The following is a 17,107-nucleotide window of genomic DNA, read 5'->3' on the forward strand; positions in this document are numbered from 1 at the left end:
AAAAGAGATCTAGATAAATGGAAACACATACCATGTTCATGGAAAGTAGACTCAACATTGTAAAAATGTCAGTTCTTCCCAAAGCAATCTACAAATACAATACAATTCTGATCCAATCACCAGCAGCATTCTCTGTTGCTGTCGTTAGGTGCCGTCAAGCCGATTCCAACTCATAGCGACCCTATGTTCAACAGAACAAAACACTGCCAGGTCCAGCTCCATCCTTATAATCGTTATGCTTCAGCCCATTTTTGCAGTCGCTGTGTCAATCTGTCTTGTTGAGGGCCTTCTTTTTTGCACTGACCTTCTACTTTACCAAGGGACCGATCCCTTCAAATAGTATGTCCAAAGTATGTGAGATATAGTTTTGTCATCCTTGCTTCTAAGGAGCATTCTAGTTTTACTTCTTCCATGACAGATTTGTTCATTCTTTTGGCAGTCCATGGTATATTCAGTATTCTTTGCCAACACCACAATTCAAAGGCATCAATTATTCTTCTGTCTTCCTTATTCATTGTTCAGTTTTTGCATGCATATGAGGTGACTGAAAACACCATAGTTTGGGTCAGGAGCACCTTAGTCTTCAAGGTGACATCCTTGCTTTTCAACACTTTGATTTACCTAATACAATGCATTTTTTGTTGTTGACCACTGCGTCATCGATGTTGATTGTGGATGCAAGTAAAATGAAATCTTTGATAACTTCAATCTTTTCTCCATTTATTATGATGTTGCTTACTGGTGCAGTTGTGAGGATTTTTGTTTTCTTTATGTTGAGGTGTAATTCATCCTGAAGATTGTGGTTTCTTATCTGAATCAAGTGCTTCAAGTCCTTTTCACATTCAGGAAGCAAGGCTACGTCATCTGCATAATGCAGATTAATGAGTTTTCCTCCAACCCTGGTGTCCAGTTCTTCTTCTTATAGTCCAGCTTCTCAGATTATTTACTCAGCATACAGATTGACTAAGTGTGGTGAAAGATACACCCCTGACACACACCTTTCCACATTTTAAACCACGCAGTATCTCCTCGTTGTGTTCAAATGGCTGCCTCTTTGCTATGTACAGGTTCCTCATGAGCACAATTAAATGTTCTGGAATTCCTCTTCTTCTCAATGTTATCCATAATTTGTCATGATCCACACGGTTGAATGCCTTTGCACAGTCAATAAAATACAGGTAAACATCTTGCTGGTATTCTCTTCTTTCAGCCCTCATCCATCTGACATCAGCAATGATAGTTATCATTCCACATGCTCTTCTGAATCCAGCTTGAATTTCTAGCAATTCCCTGTCCATGTACTGCTGCAGCTGCTTTTGAACGATCTTCAGCAAAATTTAAGTTGCCTGTGATATTAATGATGTTGTTTGATAATTTCCACATTCAGTTTGATCACCTTTCTTTGGATTAGGAATAAATAACGATATCTTCCAGTTGATTGGCCAGGTAGCTCTCTTCCAAATTTCGTGGCACAGATGAGCGAGCACTTCCAGTGCTGCATCCATTTGTTGAAACTTCTCAATTGGTATTCCATCAATTCTTGGAGCCTTGTTCTTCACCAATGCCTTCAGTGCAGCTAGAACCTCTTCCTTCAATATCATCAGTTCCTGATCATACGCTACCTCCTGAAATGGTTGAACATTGACCAATTCTTTTTGGTATAGTGAATCTGTGTATTCTTTCTATTACAGGAAAAACTTACAAGAGAATTTTCCATACAATTCATCTCGATAATAGACACATTTTTAAAGAAAAATAGAATAGTGTGCTAGAGTAGATAATACTGATAAATCATGCATATAAAACTGAATTAATTTTCATCAAACTAACACGCAATGCATTTAACAGAAAAAGGAGTGATATGCATTGTCTTAGCAAGACCTCCTACAAATCACAAACAAAAGAGACAGTCTAATATGTAAAGAGATTAAGGATATGAATGGGCATTCACAGCAATAAAAATGTACAATAACATAAGAGATGAGAAAAGTCACTAATAATTACAGCAATAAAATTAAGAGAATAAACTCTTTTGCCACAGATTTGTAAAACAAGAATCTGAGAAAACAATTTTTGAAGGAGTGTAATATGGAATAACCATTCAAAATGAAATTGGTTTGGACACAGCAATTATACCTGTAGGAACTTATCATGCAGAAATACTTGAACATGAGTATACATTAGATGTATGGCAAGATGATTCGTACAACACCTAAATGGTTATGAGTTAGAGAACACACCTCTAACGAAAGGGATAAGGTATATAATCGTTACAGAGAATACGTAGATTACAGGCAATATTGTTGAATATTGTCCATGTCACGTTGCTATAAAAAAAAGTTTCAGAAAATTTGAAACAAAAATAGTATAATCTTTTCTTTGGAAAATAAATAAAATATGTGTAAACTCGAATAAACATATAAAAAATACACACACAAAAAAACCCCATTGCCATCAAGTTGATTCCGACTCATAGCCACCATATGGAACAAAATAGAACTTCCCCATAGAGTTTCCAAGGAGCGCCTGGTGGATTCAAACTGCTGACCTTTTGGTTAGCAGCTGTGGTACTTAACCACTACACCACCAGGGGTTCCATAAAAATATAAGGGATCTAAAATGGCCAAAACAATCTTGAAAAAGAAAACATGAAGTTGAAGGACTTACACTTTCTGATTTTAAAATCTATAAATCAACAGTAATCAGGACAGTGTGGTAGAGGCATACAGATAGATGTATAGATCATGGAATAGAATGGAGAATGCAGAAAGACAACCACACACTTATGGTCAGCTGATTTTCTACAAGGGTACCAAAACAATTCAATTGGGAAAAACAGTCTTTTTAACAAGTGATAATGGGAAAACAATATCCACATGTAAAAGAATGAAACTGGACTGCCTACCTTAACCCATATATCAAAATTAAACACTTGTGCTTCAAAGAACATCATCAAGAATGTGAAAACACAACCCTCCAAATGGGAGAAAATATTTGCAAATCATATATCTGATAAGGGACTTGTATCAAGAATATATAAAGACTCTTTTTTTCAATTAAATAATAAAAGACAAATAACCCAAAGAAAAAATGGACAAATAATCTGGATAGACATTTCTCCAAAGAAAATATACTAATGGCCAACAAGCACATGAAAAAAAGCTCACCATCATTCATCATCAGAGAAATGTCATTAAAAACCACAATGAGACACCACTTCACACTCATTTGGATAACTATAATCAAGACAAGTAATAATAAGTGTTGTTAAGAATGTGGAGAATCTAAATTAATGGTGGTGAATTAACTTGGTAGAGATAGCAAGAATGATGACACAACATGAAGAAAGTAACCAAGGTCACTGAATTGTACATGTAGAAATTGTTGAATGGGTGTATGTTTTGCTGTGTCTATACTTTCACCAAAAATAAATATTTTAAAAAAGAATTAGAATTATAAAAAAAAAAAAGAATGTGGAGAAATTGGAACACTTATGCAAGCAATTTTTAAAAACGGTCTGTCATGAGGTTAAACATAGAGTAACTATATAATCCAGCAATTCTACTTCTAGATGTTTCCCCAGGAGGAACGAATATGTATGTCTACACAAACCTTGCAAATGAATGTTCATAAACAGCATAATAGACAAAAAGTGGAAACAACCCAAGTGTCTATCAACTGATAAATGGGTGAGCAAAAGTGGTGTATCCACACAATGGAACATTATTTTAAATAATAAGAAATAAAGCCTTGTACATAATATAACAGATAAATCTTGAAAACATTATGCTAAATGAAAGAAAACGGTCAGAAAAAAAAAAACACATATTGTATGATTCCATTTATATGAAATGTCCAGAACAGGAAAATCAGTAGAGACAGAAAGTCAATTAGCAGTTTTCTAGGATTGTGGGGAGAGGGAGGATGGGAAGACTGAAGGGTCATGGGTAAGGGGCACAGGGTTTCTTTCTGGAATGATTAAAATGTTCTAAAATGATCATGGTGGTGGTTGTACTAACAGCCATTGAATGGTACATGCTAAATTGATGAATTGTTTGGTATGTGAGTTATATGATAATAAAGATTTCACGAGACACAAAAAGCCTGGAATCGTGATATCCAAAAAAATGCAGATGGAACTGCATAATTACTTTATCTTTAGTTCTTGTGTCAAGGAGACTGCAGTCACAAGTGGCCTCACATTTGCCACTGTTCTTAACACTATTCTAAAACCTATTATATAACATAGGTGACACCCAAATGTTAGGCCATCAACTTTCAGCTGCGTGATAGCACTTATGATAAAAGAGACATTAACTACACTCATACAAACACAAGGTCATCTCCCCTTTGCTTTTTCCACTTGACAACCACATGCTCTGACTATTTGTATAATGTGTTTACTTTGATGTGTAAGAGTTGTATTTTAACTTCTTGATTGATTTCTCCTGGAATATAAACATGAGCAATGGCAGAAGGGAACAGAAATTTGAAAAGAAGAATTCATTAAACCAGGATGTCTTCAAAATGGATTTCAGCTCTTCTGCTGATACAACTGAGCTGTTACTTTAGCTCTGGAACTTGTGGAAAAGTGCTGGTGTGGCCAACAGAATATAGTCATTGGATCAATATAAAGACAATACTAGATGAACTTATTCAGAGGGGTCATGAGGTGACTGTTCTAACATCGTCAGCTTCCATTCTTATTGATCCCAGCAAACCATCTGCTATTAAATTTGAGGTTTATCCTACATCTCTTACTAAAGATGATTTTGATTTTCTTTTTGTGAAGTTGATCAGGAAATGGACATATGATCTGCCAAAAGATACATTTTGGACATATTTTTCAAAAATACAGGAAATAACTTGGAAATATTCTGATTTTATTGAAAAGCTCTGTAAAGATGTAGTTTTCAACAAGAAACTTATGATGAAACTACAAGAATCAAACTTTGATGTTGTTCTTGCAGATGCCATTGGCCCTTGTGGTGAGCTGTTGGCTGAGCTACTTAAAATACCATTTGTGTATAGTCTCCGGTTCACTTCTGGCTATACAGTTGAAAAGTATAGTGGAGGACTTTTAACCCCTCCTTCCTATGTACCTATTGTTCTGTCAGAATTGCATGATCAAATGACATTCTTGGAGAGGGTAAAAAACATGATATATGTGCTTTATTTTGACTTTTGGTTCCAGACATTTAAGGAGAAGAAGTGGAATCAGTTTTACAGTGAAGTACTAGGTAAGTCATGTTTTTGGTTGATAGAATGAAATCCTAAATTTCTTTGTGCTTTCAAAGGTGAGTTTTTATTTTAAAAAAAAAAAAAAGCAGGGGATTTTTTTTTTTTAATGAAAATATGCAATCATTTATCAATCTCACTAATATGGAATTAGTTAGAAGAACCTGGGGGCCCATCACTAGGACAGGAGACTCCAGGAAGTCAGAAACCTAAAAATTAAGACATTTACAATTTCTTTAATTAATTACATGGCCATTTTATTGTAACTTTAAAAATTCATCGTAAACCTCAGTGAATGAATGGATGACCATTGACCTGTAGGTTGAAGAGTGACACACGTATTTCTAGCGTAACAGTCTATATAACTGAAACCTGTTGCCATCAAATCAATTCTGACTCATAGCAACCCTATAGGCCAGAGTATAACTCTCCATAGGTTTTCCAAACAGTGGCTGCTGGATTCGAACTGCTAACCTTTCACTTAGCAGCCAAGCACATAACCACTGCACCACCAGGGCTCCAACTATCTATGTAGCACTGGGAAAATTACTTCTCCTGTAGCTCATTTTCCTTATTTATTAATTAAAATATTTTTCCATATTACCTTCTCAGGACTCCTTCTCATTTGAGAGATATACTAGACTCAAATAATTATAATTTTTGTCTACAATATTTTCTTCATCTGCTAGCTAAATGGCCATAACCAAAATAACATAATTCTCCAAAACTTGTGCCAGGTGAACCTTGAGGTTTCCAATGATTCCACATTTCTTTCACTAAGGTGCTTAAAAATTATCTGTCTTACAAACCTATGATGTTCTTGAAGGGTTGATATAGAAGTTATTAGCCTGTATTCTTTTTTAAGTATGTCTATTAAAAAAAAATACTGAGTGAACACATCTCTCTATTTCCACAATTTTGGGGAATTTTCCAGCTTTTAATTGCAAATACTTTTGTTTAATAATGAAATATTACTTAGCTCTTGACTTGAACCAGAGGCAGTAGTTGGTATGAGGAATTGAGCCAAACACACAAAAACCTCACAGTTTAGTTGGAAAATCAAGTATCAGGGGGCTGGCTTGCTGTAGAAACTAGACTTAAGTACTTCTGGGAAAAGTGTTTCCATGGCTATGGTAGGAGTAATTGATTGGAAAGCTCAACTTCCATTGTTTGCAGTTTCGCATCTATTACTTTTGCAACTTTATTGAAAACAAATGCATATTTAATTCTGCAGTGACTTAGGCTTAATAACTGTTTATGGTGATGAAAGTCCTGATGTGACATTAGAGATCTAAGGCTCCTCTCACACTTTTAAACACCTTTGGCTCCATTATCCCACGTTTCCTTCAGAAAATTACCTGGATATTCAGAGGACATTTTTCCCAAGTTACCTGCACCTTTTGTCTTCTCTTTCCTTTTCAGGAAGACCCACTACATTATATGAGACAATGGGGAAAGCTGAAATATGGCTCATTCGAACCTATTGGGATTTTGAATTTCCACGCCCTCTCTTGCCACATTTTGACTTTGTTGGAGGGCTCCACTGCAAACCTGCCAAACCCTTGCCTAAGGTAAACTTATTACTGTTGATTTTGTATTTTCAGTTGAAACAATTCTACGTTCTTCATTCAGAATGTTTGACTAAGTAGGAAAGATGTGGGACGTGGGGTAAAGTGACCTACAAATTAGAAATTCATGTGTTTCCACATCACCATGAGTATGTGAATATTGTTATCCTGACAAAATAAAGTGTAATAGCTGTGTGACTTTGATATCAGGATCTACTAAATTGAAGCCTTCATTTTCAACACATAAGAAATTATCAATCATTCATTCAAAGAATATGTTTAGAGTGACTACCATATTCCAGGTAAACTAGGTGCTGGTTGGATATACAGAGAAACTAAGCAGACATGGTTTCTGCCCAATCTCCTGTCCCACCCCATAACACACACACCTTATATTCTAGTTGGAAAAACAGAACAGAAACAAGTAATAAAAATAAAGTGTGAAAAATGGTATAATAGGGAAAGACCACATTGCTAAGGGAATACCCAGCAGGAATCACTGAAAGTAACCCAGACTCGTTGATAATTAAGGTGAAGGATGTACAGGAATAGGCAGAGGAGGTGAAGGAAAAAGAAAGACAAAATGAGAGTAGCTAGAATAGTAATGGTGGTCCCCAAGACCTTCTATTCCAGCATAAAAAGGAGGAGTAATGAGGCGGATGATGTAGGAGAGGTTAGTTGGAGACAAAAGGAGTTTGAAACATCTATTAAAGGCATGGGGGAGCCAGTGGAAAGAGTTAAGCAAGGAAGAGATATGATCAGATTTCTTTTTCTAAAAGAGCCCTCTAGATGCAGTTACTGAATTGAATTGTGAAGGACCAATACCGTGCAATGACAGACCCCTCAGAAGGTTGTTGCAGGAGATCAGGCACCAGATGATAGAAAACTAGACTAGAATGTTCATAGAATGAGGACTGTTCCTATTATACTACAAACCCCACACAGTGGTTGTATGGAAAATATTAGTCACTACATATAAAACACTTAAACTGTCTCTGGCATAAGGTAAGTAATCCAAAAGTAATATTAACCATAATAACTATTGCTATTTTTTACTATTACAAATACTATCAATCATTTCACCTGTGTCAGGCACTTTAGATACAGTTCTAATTTAATAGGAACTGGTTTTCCAACACATCAAGATTATATTCTCTGGCAAAGTCCTAAAGAACACATATTCTGTGGAGTTTTTCAAAGTGGATGTATATCTATTGGCAAACGCATGAAGTAGGTTGAAATGCTTAAATTTTGTTGTAAGGATTCAGGCTCTTCTCCAGTATTGTAACTTAGAAGAAGATCATTCCTCAACAATATAAATGGGTGAAATCAAATAGATGCTGCCAACAATATTTGCAACTAACCCAAACTTTACTGGCTTTACAGTAGGCTTGATTTACAGCACCGAAACCATTCATCATTTCAAACCCCAGAGTTTTACCTCTTTGAGAATAAAAGGAATGGTTTAGCCTATCTATCAGAGGAAGTGTTTTCTACCATACAGCAACCCTATAGGAAACCTCAGGAAAACATCTTCTATTAAAAATAGAAATTAAAAAACTGTTGTGGTCGAATCAATCCTGACTGATAGTGGCCCTATAAGACAAAGTAGAACTACCCCATAGGGTTTCCAAGCAGTGGCCGGTGGATTCAAACTGCTGACCTCTTGCTTAGAAGCCAAACGCTTAACTACTGCTGCACCATCCGGGCTCCTCTTTGAGCATACGGTTATCTAGATCATAGCTGCCTGAAAAAATGAACAAAGAAAATGTATGCTGTGCACATAAGGACAGTAAATTCTGCGTACGTAATAAAGACCAAATAAATTCTACCAATTTTATCTAAAAATTCCCCTTAGTTTGAAATAATTCTGTCAGTAAATAGGATAAATATTCCTTATTGAGAAAAGCAAAAATCTAATATATTTTTAATTAATATTACACCTTTAAGACATAAATAAAAAGCAAGCATTCCTTATCGCACTAGTATATAATCTTTAAGACATCGATTTTGTCAACCTTTTGTTGGCAGCAACATAAAACTGAGATCCTATTTGAGGATTCAAACTCAATATTTATTTGGAGTGCAAGTTGTTTAGGCTATATATAATATCTTTCATAGGGTCCAAAAGATTAATGAAAGTTTTACGCAATCTAACCTTATTCGCAAAAGATTTTCCCATCCACATTAAGGAAAAATCACAGTCTTAGGAGGAGGAAAAGGAGAAAGTATAACAGAACAATCGTTAAAATAATTTGTTTAGACTAATTGTTATTTAAATTTCAGAAACAGGACTTGAATCCAACTCAATGACTGTGAAGAATTATATTATCCTTTATTATAAAAAGTGATTTCTCCCCCCCATATTACTTGCTTTTCAATTAATTATTAGACTCTCAGATCATTTCTGACTTAAAAAAAAAAAAGCCCTTGGCAAAAAGCATCAAAAGATTTAAAAATTCTTACACTCTTTGACCTCATAATATACTCTTATGAACATACACAGAGAAAAAGAAAATCAAGATGTGTAGCATCAATATTTATGGCAGTTCTATTTAAAAAGTAAACATTGAAAGTAATCTAAATCCCAACATCAATGAGAAGTTAAATAACATAGTATGTGTATCCACACCATTACAATCATTTCATGAAAGAATGCTTAATCACACAAAATCAATCATTACACAGGTTTAGTTGGAAAATGTGGGGCAAAATGATAAACATAATACGATGACAAATTTCTTGTAGAAAAAAGGAGTGTACACTGGGATTACAGTTTTCTAAATATAAGTCATATATATACATCTCAGCATATGAACAGGGTAAACACTAGAATGAAAGCATACAGATTTTAAAAACTTTCGGGACAGGAAGTGTGGGTGAATCTTTTTTTCTTCTATAATTCTCATACTTTTCCAAAATTTCTTACACTGAGCTTGTATTATTTTCATAAAGGCATCACAGAATAGGAACTAACCAGTCCACGTCAGTGATTAATCTATAAAGAAAGGTTGTATTACTATAATAGTATCCAGGTCCGTCTTCCACAGCAAAGATAAAGGAGGTGTTGGATCAACCGTTTGATCAACGACTCTAAACAAGATTACTTTAAATCCTGCTGTGAGCCGCTGGAATCATACAGAAAACCTGGTTGCACCATGTGATTCATAGGAGCTGTACCAAACCAAAAACCCGTTGCCGTCCAGTGGATTCCGACTCATAGCAACCCTATAGGACAGAGTAGAACTGCCCCCATAGAATTTCCAAGGAGCACCTGATGGATTCAAACTGCTGACCTTTTGGTTAGCAGCTGAAGCACTTAACCACTACACCACCAGGGTTTCCAGGAGTTGTACACTGAGCCTTATATTGAAACTGGCTTCAACAGGTTAAAATTACACTTTTGATGAAAGCTCTGAGTAGCATATAGTCTGCACAGTGGGGTTTGGAATATATTTTCTTTCTTTTGCTTTTCTATAAAAGCGGTGAAGGAGTTTGAGAAGTTTTATGCCAATGATATTAGGTTCAGAAAGTATAGTTTTTATGTTGGAAGGGGTCAGTCATTATTTTATAGTAAAAAAAAAAAAAGAACTAATAATGAATTTAAGACAGAAGGAATGAAAAAGAAAAAGTTAAGTATATAGTTTTGGCAAGATATCCAGGAAACTTTTGATTCTGCATTTTCTTTTTATTTGGTGGCAGGGTGCATTCATTAAGGAATGCGAAGTTATCCTAACACAACAATTAATTTATTCAAAAATAAGGCAAGGATCAGGGAACACAAGTCTAAACAATTCTCAAACAAATCCACATGAACACATCTTCACCAGGAACTTTATACAGAATGAAGAGACCTTCTCAAGAGGATGGCCAGATCCCAGCTGGAGAGAGGCCTGGCATACCTCACCCACTGGGGAGAGAGTGCTTCCCTCAGGACACAGCGAGGTGATGATAAGGGTCCCTCACATTCTACAAGTGCATGGTTCATACTATGACTTCAGGGCAAGAAGTATCATAAGTGAGAAGCCCAGAGATAGGGACATTCTAGTATGTAACAACAAATGTATATTTAAGGATTCCAAATGGAAATCTTATGACTATTTCACAGAAATCCCAAACCCAAAGTTTTTTTTGAATGTTAGAGGTTCTTAATCTCCGGTCTTTAAGGGGTATTTTAGGGGAATATTTGGGAAACTATGAGAAAGTTTAAGATGTGACATAAAGGATTACATAACAGAAAAATATACAGAATTATCCCCAACATAACTAATTTTTCCTTAGTGTTCATAGTCAAGAAGTAAAACACTAATGACTCACAACTGAAAAAAACTCTCCAGAAAACCTACTGAAATAAAAATATGTGATTTAGTAGAACTGTAGCCAACCAGCTGCTTCTGACTCATGGTGACCCCATGTGTATCAGAGTAGAACTGTGCTCCATAGGGTTTTCATTGGTTGATTTTTCAGAAATACAGCATTGTGCCTTTCTTTTGGTGCACCTCTAGTTGGACTTGAACTTCCAACCATTTGGTTAGTAGCCGAGCACAGTAATCATTTGCACTGTGCTGGGACTCCAGTAGAAATACAACGATACTGAATTAAAGCTGAGTTAAGATCCTGCTGTGGTGCCTCCTTCCAAGAATACATATTAGTAATTAATAATTGTAAATGAAGAATGAGGGTCTCTCTCACTAGTGCCTAATGGTTTAAATTCATATGTTGCTTATATCACACATACATACACACATTTACACAAATATACGTAATAGAGGCCATAGATCTCATATCATACATCACTTTCCAAAGGAACTGACAAGTTTTGTTAAAAAACAGACACTATTCCAGTAATTTTCTCTCTATCAATACTTGAAGATCTCTGGGTGGTGCAAACCTAATAATCAAAAAGTTGGAGGCTCTGATCTACATGATGGCAGCACAGAAGAAAGGTCTGGAGGTCTGTTTCCATAAACATTACAGCCAAAAAAAAAAAAAAAACCCTCTGGAGCTCAAGTTCTACTCTGTAACATGTAGAGTTACCAAGAGTCAGAGTCACCACTATGGGAACAGTTTTGATTTTGGATGTCAGTACTTGATTTTCTCTCTTAAGTTGCTTGTGCCCAAATCTTTAAATACTGTTCTATATTTTGTTGCTGTTTCATGATGAAGTAAATTCTTTCTTCACAGGAAATAGAAGAGTTCATCCAGAGCTCTGGAACACATGGTATTGTGGTGTTTACTCTTGGGTCAATGGTCAGTAATATCACAGAAGAAAAGGCCCATATGATTGCATCAGCCCTTGCCCAGATTCCACAAAAGGTAGATAAAGTGTCTTCATCATGAGTAAACATTCACTAGTCTGTTCAATAGAGGGTCTAATTATGGATATTTTCTGCAGGAAAATAAAACATTATGAAAGCTCCAATTTATCTCAAATTTCAGTTTGAAAAATATATAGGTGTTAGATGTTAAAATAAGGTATTTTTAGTTGATAATTACTTTAGCATTAACTTTCTGATGAGAAATACATATATTTAACAGTTGCAGTGTGAAGTTTTGGCATTATAATGATGTTGTAGCCAGGAGTACAGGAATCACTGAATTCTGTCCTGTCATTTGCTCTTCTTCCTTGCAGGATTCCTGACGGCACTATACTCACTGCAGACATTATCAGAAAGGAGTGAAATTTTCATTAGGCAGTTAGGAGAAGGCTAGATTAGATGGGAAGGTAAAAACATATTTCACAGAACCACAAGTTCTGGAACAAGTGAGTGACTTCCATGTCATTCAAATAAAAATAAAAAGGGAGAAACGGGTTAAAAGGAAATTTAGAGATGAGAGACAGTACAATAAAGAAAGGAAAATAAATGTTGATCATTAGGAATCCACTACCATATTTTGCACTAGAATTATGACTGCCTAACAGTTGAATTTGTCATCGCTAATCTCCCGTAGGTGAAGCATTGTAATTACGTTCCATACCCAATGAGGTATGAAAATAAGTTCATTTAATGTGGGTATTCCTATTTACTTCACTCTTTTTGTAGTTCCAATTTCCCAGCATCTCTTGTCCTCATTTCCTCTGTCATATGGAAGGGGTTTGACTAGATGCTCTTTTAATCTCTTTAGAATTCTAATTTACTATAACTTTACAATTCTATTCATGGAATAAAGTATTTTTTTTTTCACCTTAATAGGTGCTGTGGCGATTTGATGGCAAGAAACCAGACACCTTAGGACCCAATACTCGACTCTACAAGTGGATCCCCCAGAATGATCTTCTTGGTAAGATTAGAGAAGGAATACTGAAAATATGAGTAACAGCCAATCAGAGGGATAATAATCCAACAGAAAACCAATTGTTGAGCATTTATTCTTGAAAAACTCAAAAATAAAGCATAAGTTCTTTATTTCCTAGTTCTAGAGAGAAAAAAAGATGAAATGTAATAGTCAACATTTTTATTATATATGGTCATAATCTTTATGGCCAGAATCAAGGTATCTGTATTTCAGGTGTAAGCACCTCTCATTTGGAATTTTTTAATACCTCCTGGATCATCTCTCTGTTTCCTAAAACTCCCACCTGATGCCTATCCTTTCCACTGTTGGAGTGGTATTTCAAATGCAGCTGAAAAATAACAGCCCCTCCTTTAGAACCACTGAGTTCATTCCCTATATTTCCCATTTATCATTTTATTCCTAAGAATTATAATGAATAATTTTGCTAAATTTCACCCATTCCTAGGTCATCCAAAGACCAAAGCTTTTATAACTCATGGTGGAACCAATGGCATCTATGAGGCTATCTACCATGGGATCCCTATGGTGGGCATTCCCTTGTTTGCCGATCAACCTGATAACATTGCTCGTATAAAGGCCAATGGGGCAGCAGTGAGCCTGGACATGAACACAATGACAAGTACAGATTTGCTCAGTGCTTTGAAGACAGTCATCAATGACCCATCGTAAGTGGTTACAATAAGCTCTATTTGTTTGTTTGTTCGTGTTTTGTTGATGTTGGGGGAATGATTTGTCAGAGATTTGAGGCTAATGAGGAAGTTTTGAAACAGTCAATCAGGAAAATGAGAGGAACCACTGATGTTGGAAATGGAAGAATTACAAGGTGAGAACAAAATTGAATTAGGGACAATGAATGTTTTAACAGTACTACCCTGCACAGTTCTGTGACTTTCAGCATGAGACTCATTAAATGTTTTAAACTCTTCTTAAATGGCTTATTTTTAGTAAATCAGCATGACATGCTGCTGTTGCTGTTAGATGCCATCAAGTCAGTAACAACTGATACCGACTCTATGTAAAACAGAACGAAACACTGCCCTATCCTGCATCATCCTCACAATCGTTCTATGTTTGAGCCCAGTGTTGGAGCCACTGTGTCAATCCATATCGTTTAGGGTCTTCCTCTTTTTCCCTGACCCTCTACTTTACCAAGTAAGATGTCCTTCTCAAAGGACTGGTTCATCCTGATAACCTGTCCAAAGTATGTGACATGGAGTCTTAACATACATCCTTCTAAGGAGAATTCTTGCTGTACTTCTTGCAAGACAAATTTGTTTGTTCTTCTGACACTCAATGGTATATTCGATATTCTTGGCCAATACCATAATTCAAAGGCATCAATTCTTCTTTGGTCTTCTTTATTCATTGTCTAGCTTTTGCTAACAATTTTTTTTTTTGTATGGCTCATTCTAAATGATTTCCATGTAAAGCAAATTTAATTTTTGTGTTATTTTAAACGGAACATATCTTTCATTTGGTGAGTGCATATTAACCATGTCCTTATACACCTTTTAATTTTTAATAAATACAGTGATATTGAAAATAATAGTTCATTTATTAGCTTATGTGTATTGAATGCTTATCACATGCTTGGCAGTGTCTAAGTTCTTCACTTGCATGATGTGACTTCTTCATTATAGCCTTTCTCTATTACATTGCAAAAATGATTCAGGAGTAGTGCCTTCCTCTCAAAAACTAAGTCCTCTCACTGAGTTTTTTAAATAACAGGGAGAGAAGTTACCTCCACTGCTGTTGCTACAGTGCCATACTATAGCACTTTGGGATTCAGAGTTCATAAGCAATATGCCTTCATTCACTCTTCTTCCTTGAGCATAGTCATTTTCAAGAGAAAATAAAATAAAACTACAATGCCTCAAAGTGCAATACTGAGCACCCTCCAGATTCTAAAATAACAATACTAATGAGAACAACAACAATAATAACTGCAAACATTTTCTGAGAGTCTACTACATGATAGAAACAATTTAAGTATTCTAAGACTCAATCTATTATTCCTTGCAATAATCAGATAAAAAGGCACTATTCCCATTCATTCCATTTTAACAAAGAGAAAACTGAGGCGTGGAGAAAAAAAATAACTTGCCCAAAGAAGTCAGCAATTAAGTATCAGAATTAGGATTCAAACCAAGACAATCCACTTTCACATTTTTAATTACTCAATCACTGGCATAAGGTCAGTACCAATTCCTGGCCAACACCAATAGCTGAGCAGCCTTGTCTGGACCTCATCATGAACCTGCCTTCCACTTCTGGGTAAGGTAGTAATTTGAATCTTGTATCCTATGTCCATTAACAATTTCATAATGAATAATTTAAACTCTGCACGCTCAAATGATGATGTTTTCCTTATTTTTTTCCTTTTTTGCCTTTAGGGCTTAGATCATTCCATTCTGTATCCTAAAAATACATGTCCTCTCCTAACTTCTATCTTTCTTTACATCTTGAAATCCTAAGAATTTGACAAATTCTGGAGCTTACACTAAAATCTCTATAAACATCTGGGAGGAAAATAATATATTTTTCTTCGAATCTATGTGGCACTCATTTTTACCATCTGCATGAAAATTTTACTTATTTATCTTTTCTGACTTATTCTGTAAGTTGATGTCTATTTGATTTTTCTTCAGCTATAAAGAGAACGCTATGAGGTTATCAGCCATTCATCATGATCAGCCTGTTAAGCCCCTGGACCGAGCCGTCTTCTGGGTCGAGTTTGTCATGCGCCACAAAGGAGCCAAACACCTTCGCCCAGCCTCCCTCAGCCTCACCTGGTACCAGTACCACTCTTTGGATGTGGTTGGATTTCTACTGGCTTGTATGGCAATTATTACTTTTCTTGTCATAAGATGTTCCTTGTTTGGTTATCAAATGTTTTGTAAGACAGGAAAGAAGAGGGAGTAAGCCTCTTTAAGACCTAAGACTAATAGGCATGATAAGTGAGAGCATTACATTTAATTCAGCCATTATGGTTCAAGTTGTGGGAAGATTGTCTCCCACTTTTTGCAAGAATGGGCTTTTTCTGATTTCCCCAATATTTTACCCTTAGTTAAATGTTGTGGTATTAGTTAATCCATTCTTCCCTAAGGAGGAATAATCTTGTGCGTATTTTGATAAATTTCTCCTTAATATTCCTCTTGAAATGGACCATTCCATTCATTAGACAGATCATAGTCAAGGTATTATTCTCATTATGTAAATCCTGAAAATATTCTACTTTGGCAATGACTGTATAATTTCATATCTGGGAAACAAAATGAAACTCACTGGAGCCTAAACCGATAATTTTGAAAAGATCAGAAAGCCTGAAGTTTTCATTCTGTTTTTTCAGAAATATTTTCTACATAAATAATGTACATTCATATGAAATATATGTATCCTTATCCCCAGTGAAATATAAAGCATTTCTTCATGAAATTTTTATTTCTTTCAGAACTTTCAGAAGTTCTGAGTGGTTTAAACTGGCTTTCAACCTAAATTATGCAATGCTGCAAAGTCTTTGGTTTAAAAGACTACAGATATCTTCCACACCAGCCTTGAATATGCCTGAGTTATTGTTTTCCCTTTACTGAATGACTCTTTGTAATTGGATAATAAGGCACAAAATAAAAGGACAGAGTAGTTCCCTTGATTGTGAATAATAGATGGGACCCAACAAGTTTAGTCCAATGCCTCTGGATTATAATGTTAAAAGATCCTCACTTTTTTGGACTTGTCAATTCACATACTTTAATACCTAGAATATTTAGGAGGTGAAAACCAGAATGTTATATAAATCCTTTTTATTGATTCTTCCCTCCATCACATAGAAAAAGTAAGTTGCAGATAGAATAAAGAGCTAAATTTTGTTATGTGCAACAATTTTTAAAATCTGTGCATTAGAAAGTATTAGAAAATGCAAAAAGGCCTCCAAATTTGTCTTTGAATATCAGTAAAAAGAGCCCTTGGATGCAGAACAAATTACAGAGAAGAAAGAAACTATTTCT

General features: G+C 35.4%; 1 protein-coding gene across 3 annotated transcripts; it reads left to right on the forward strand.

The window, feature by feature from the left end:
• Positions 1–4,404: 4,404 nt before the first annotated feature.
• LOC100664001 (UDP-glucuronosyltransferase 2B31-like) lies at positions 4,405–16,268 on the forward strand. 3 transcript variants are annotated; one of them, XM_023555103.2, is made up of 6 exons: positions 4,405–5,244; positions 6,665–6,809; positions 11,991–12,122; positions 13,001–13,088; positions 13,549–13,768; positions 15,752–16,268. In XM_023555103.2, exons 1-6 carry the CDS (start codon positions 4,517–4,519, stop codon positions 16,023–16,025), a joined length of 1,587 nt encoding a protein of 528 aa, XP_023410871.2. In that variant the 5' UTR covers positions 4,405–4,516; the 3' UTR covers positions 16,026–16,268. The 3 variants fall into 3 exon arrangements, with proteins under 3 accessions (XP_023410871.2, XP_003415957.2, XP_023410872.2); XM_003415909.3 differs by having other exon boundaries at positions 4,405–5,240; positions 6,661–6,809; XM_023555104.2 differs by lacking the exon at positions 11,991–12,122 and having other exon boundaries at positions 4,405–5,240; positions 6,661–6,809.
• The last annotated feature ends 839 nt before the right edge of the window (positions 16,269–17,107 follow it).

The sequence above is a fragment of the Loxodonta africana genome, chromosome 5 (genome assembly GCF_030014295.1).
Source record: "Loxodonta africana isolate mLoxAfr1 chromosome 5, mLoxAfr1.hap2, whole genome shotgun sequence".
NCBI lineage: Eukaryota > Metazoa > Chordata > Mammalia > Proboscidea > Elephantidae > Loxodonta > Loxodonta africana.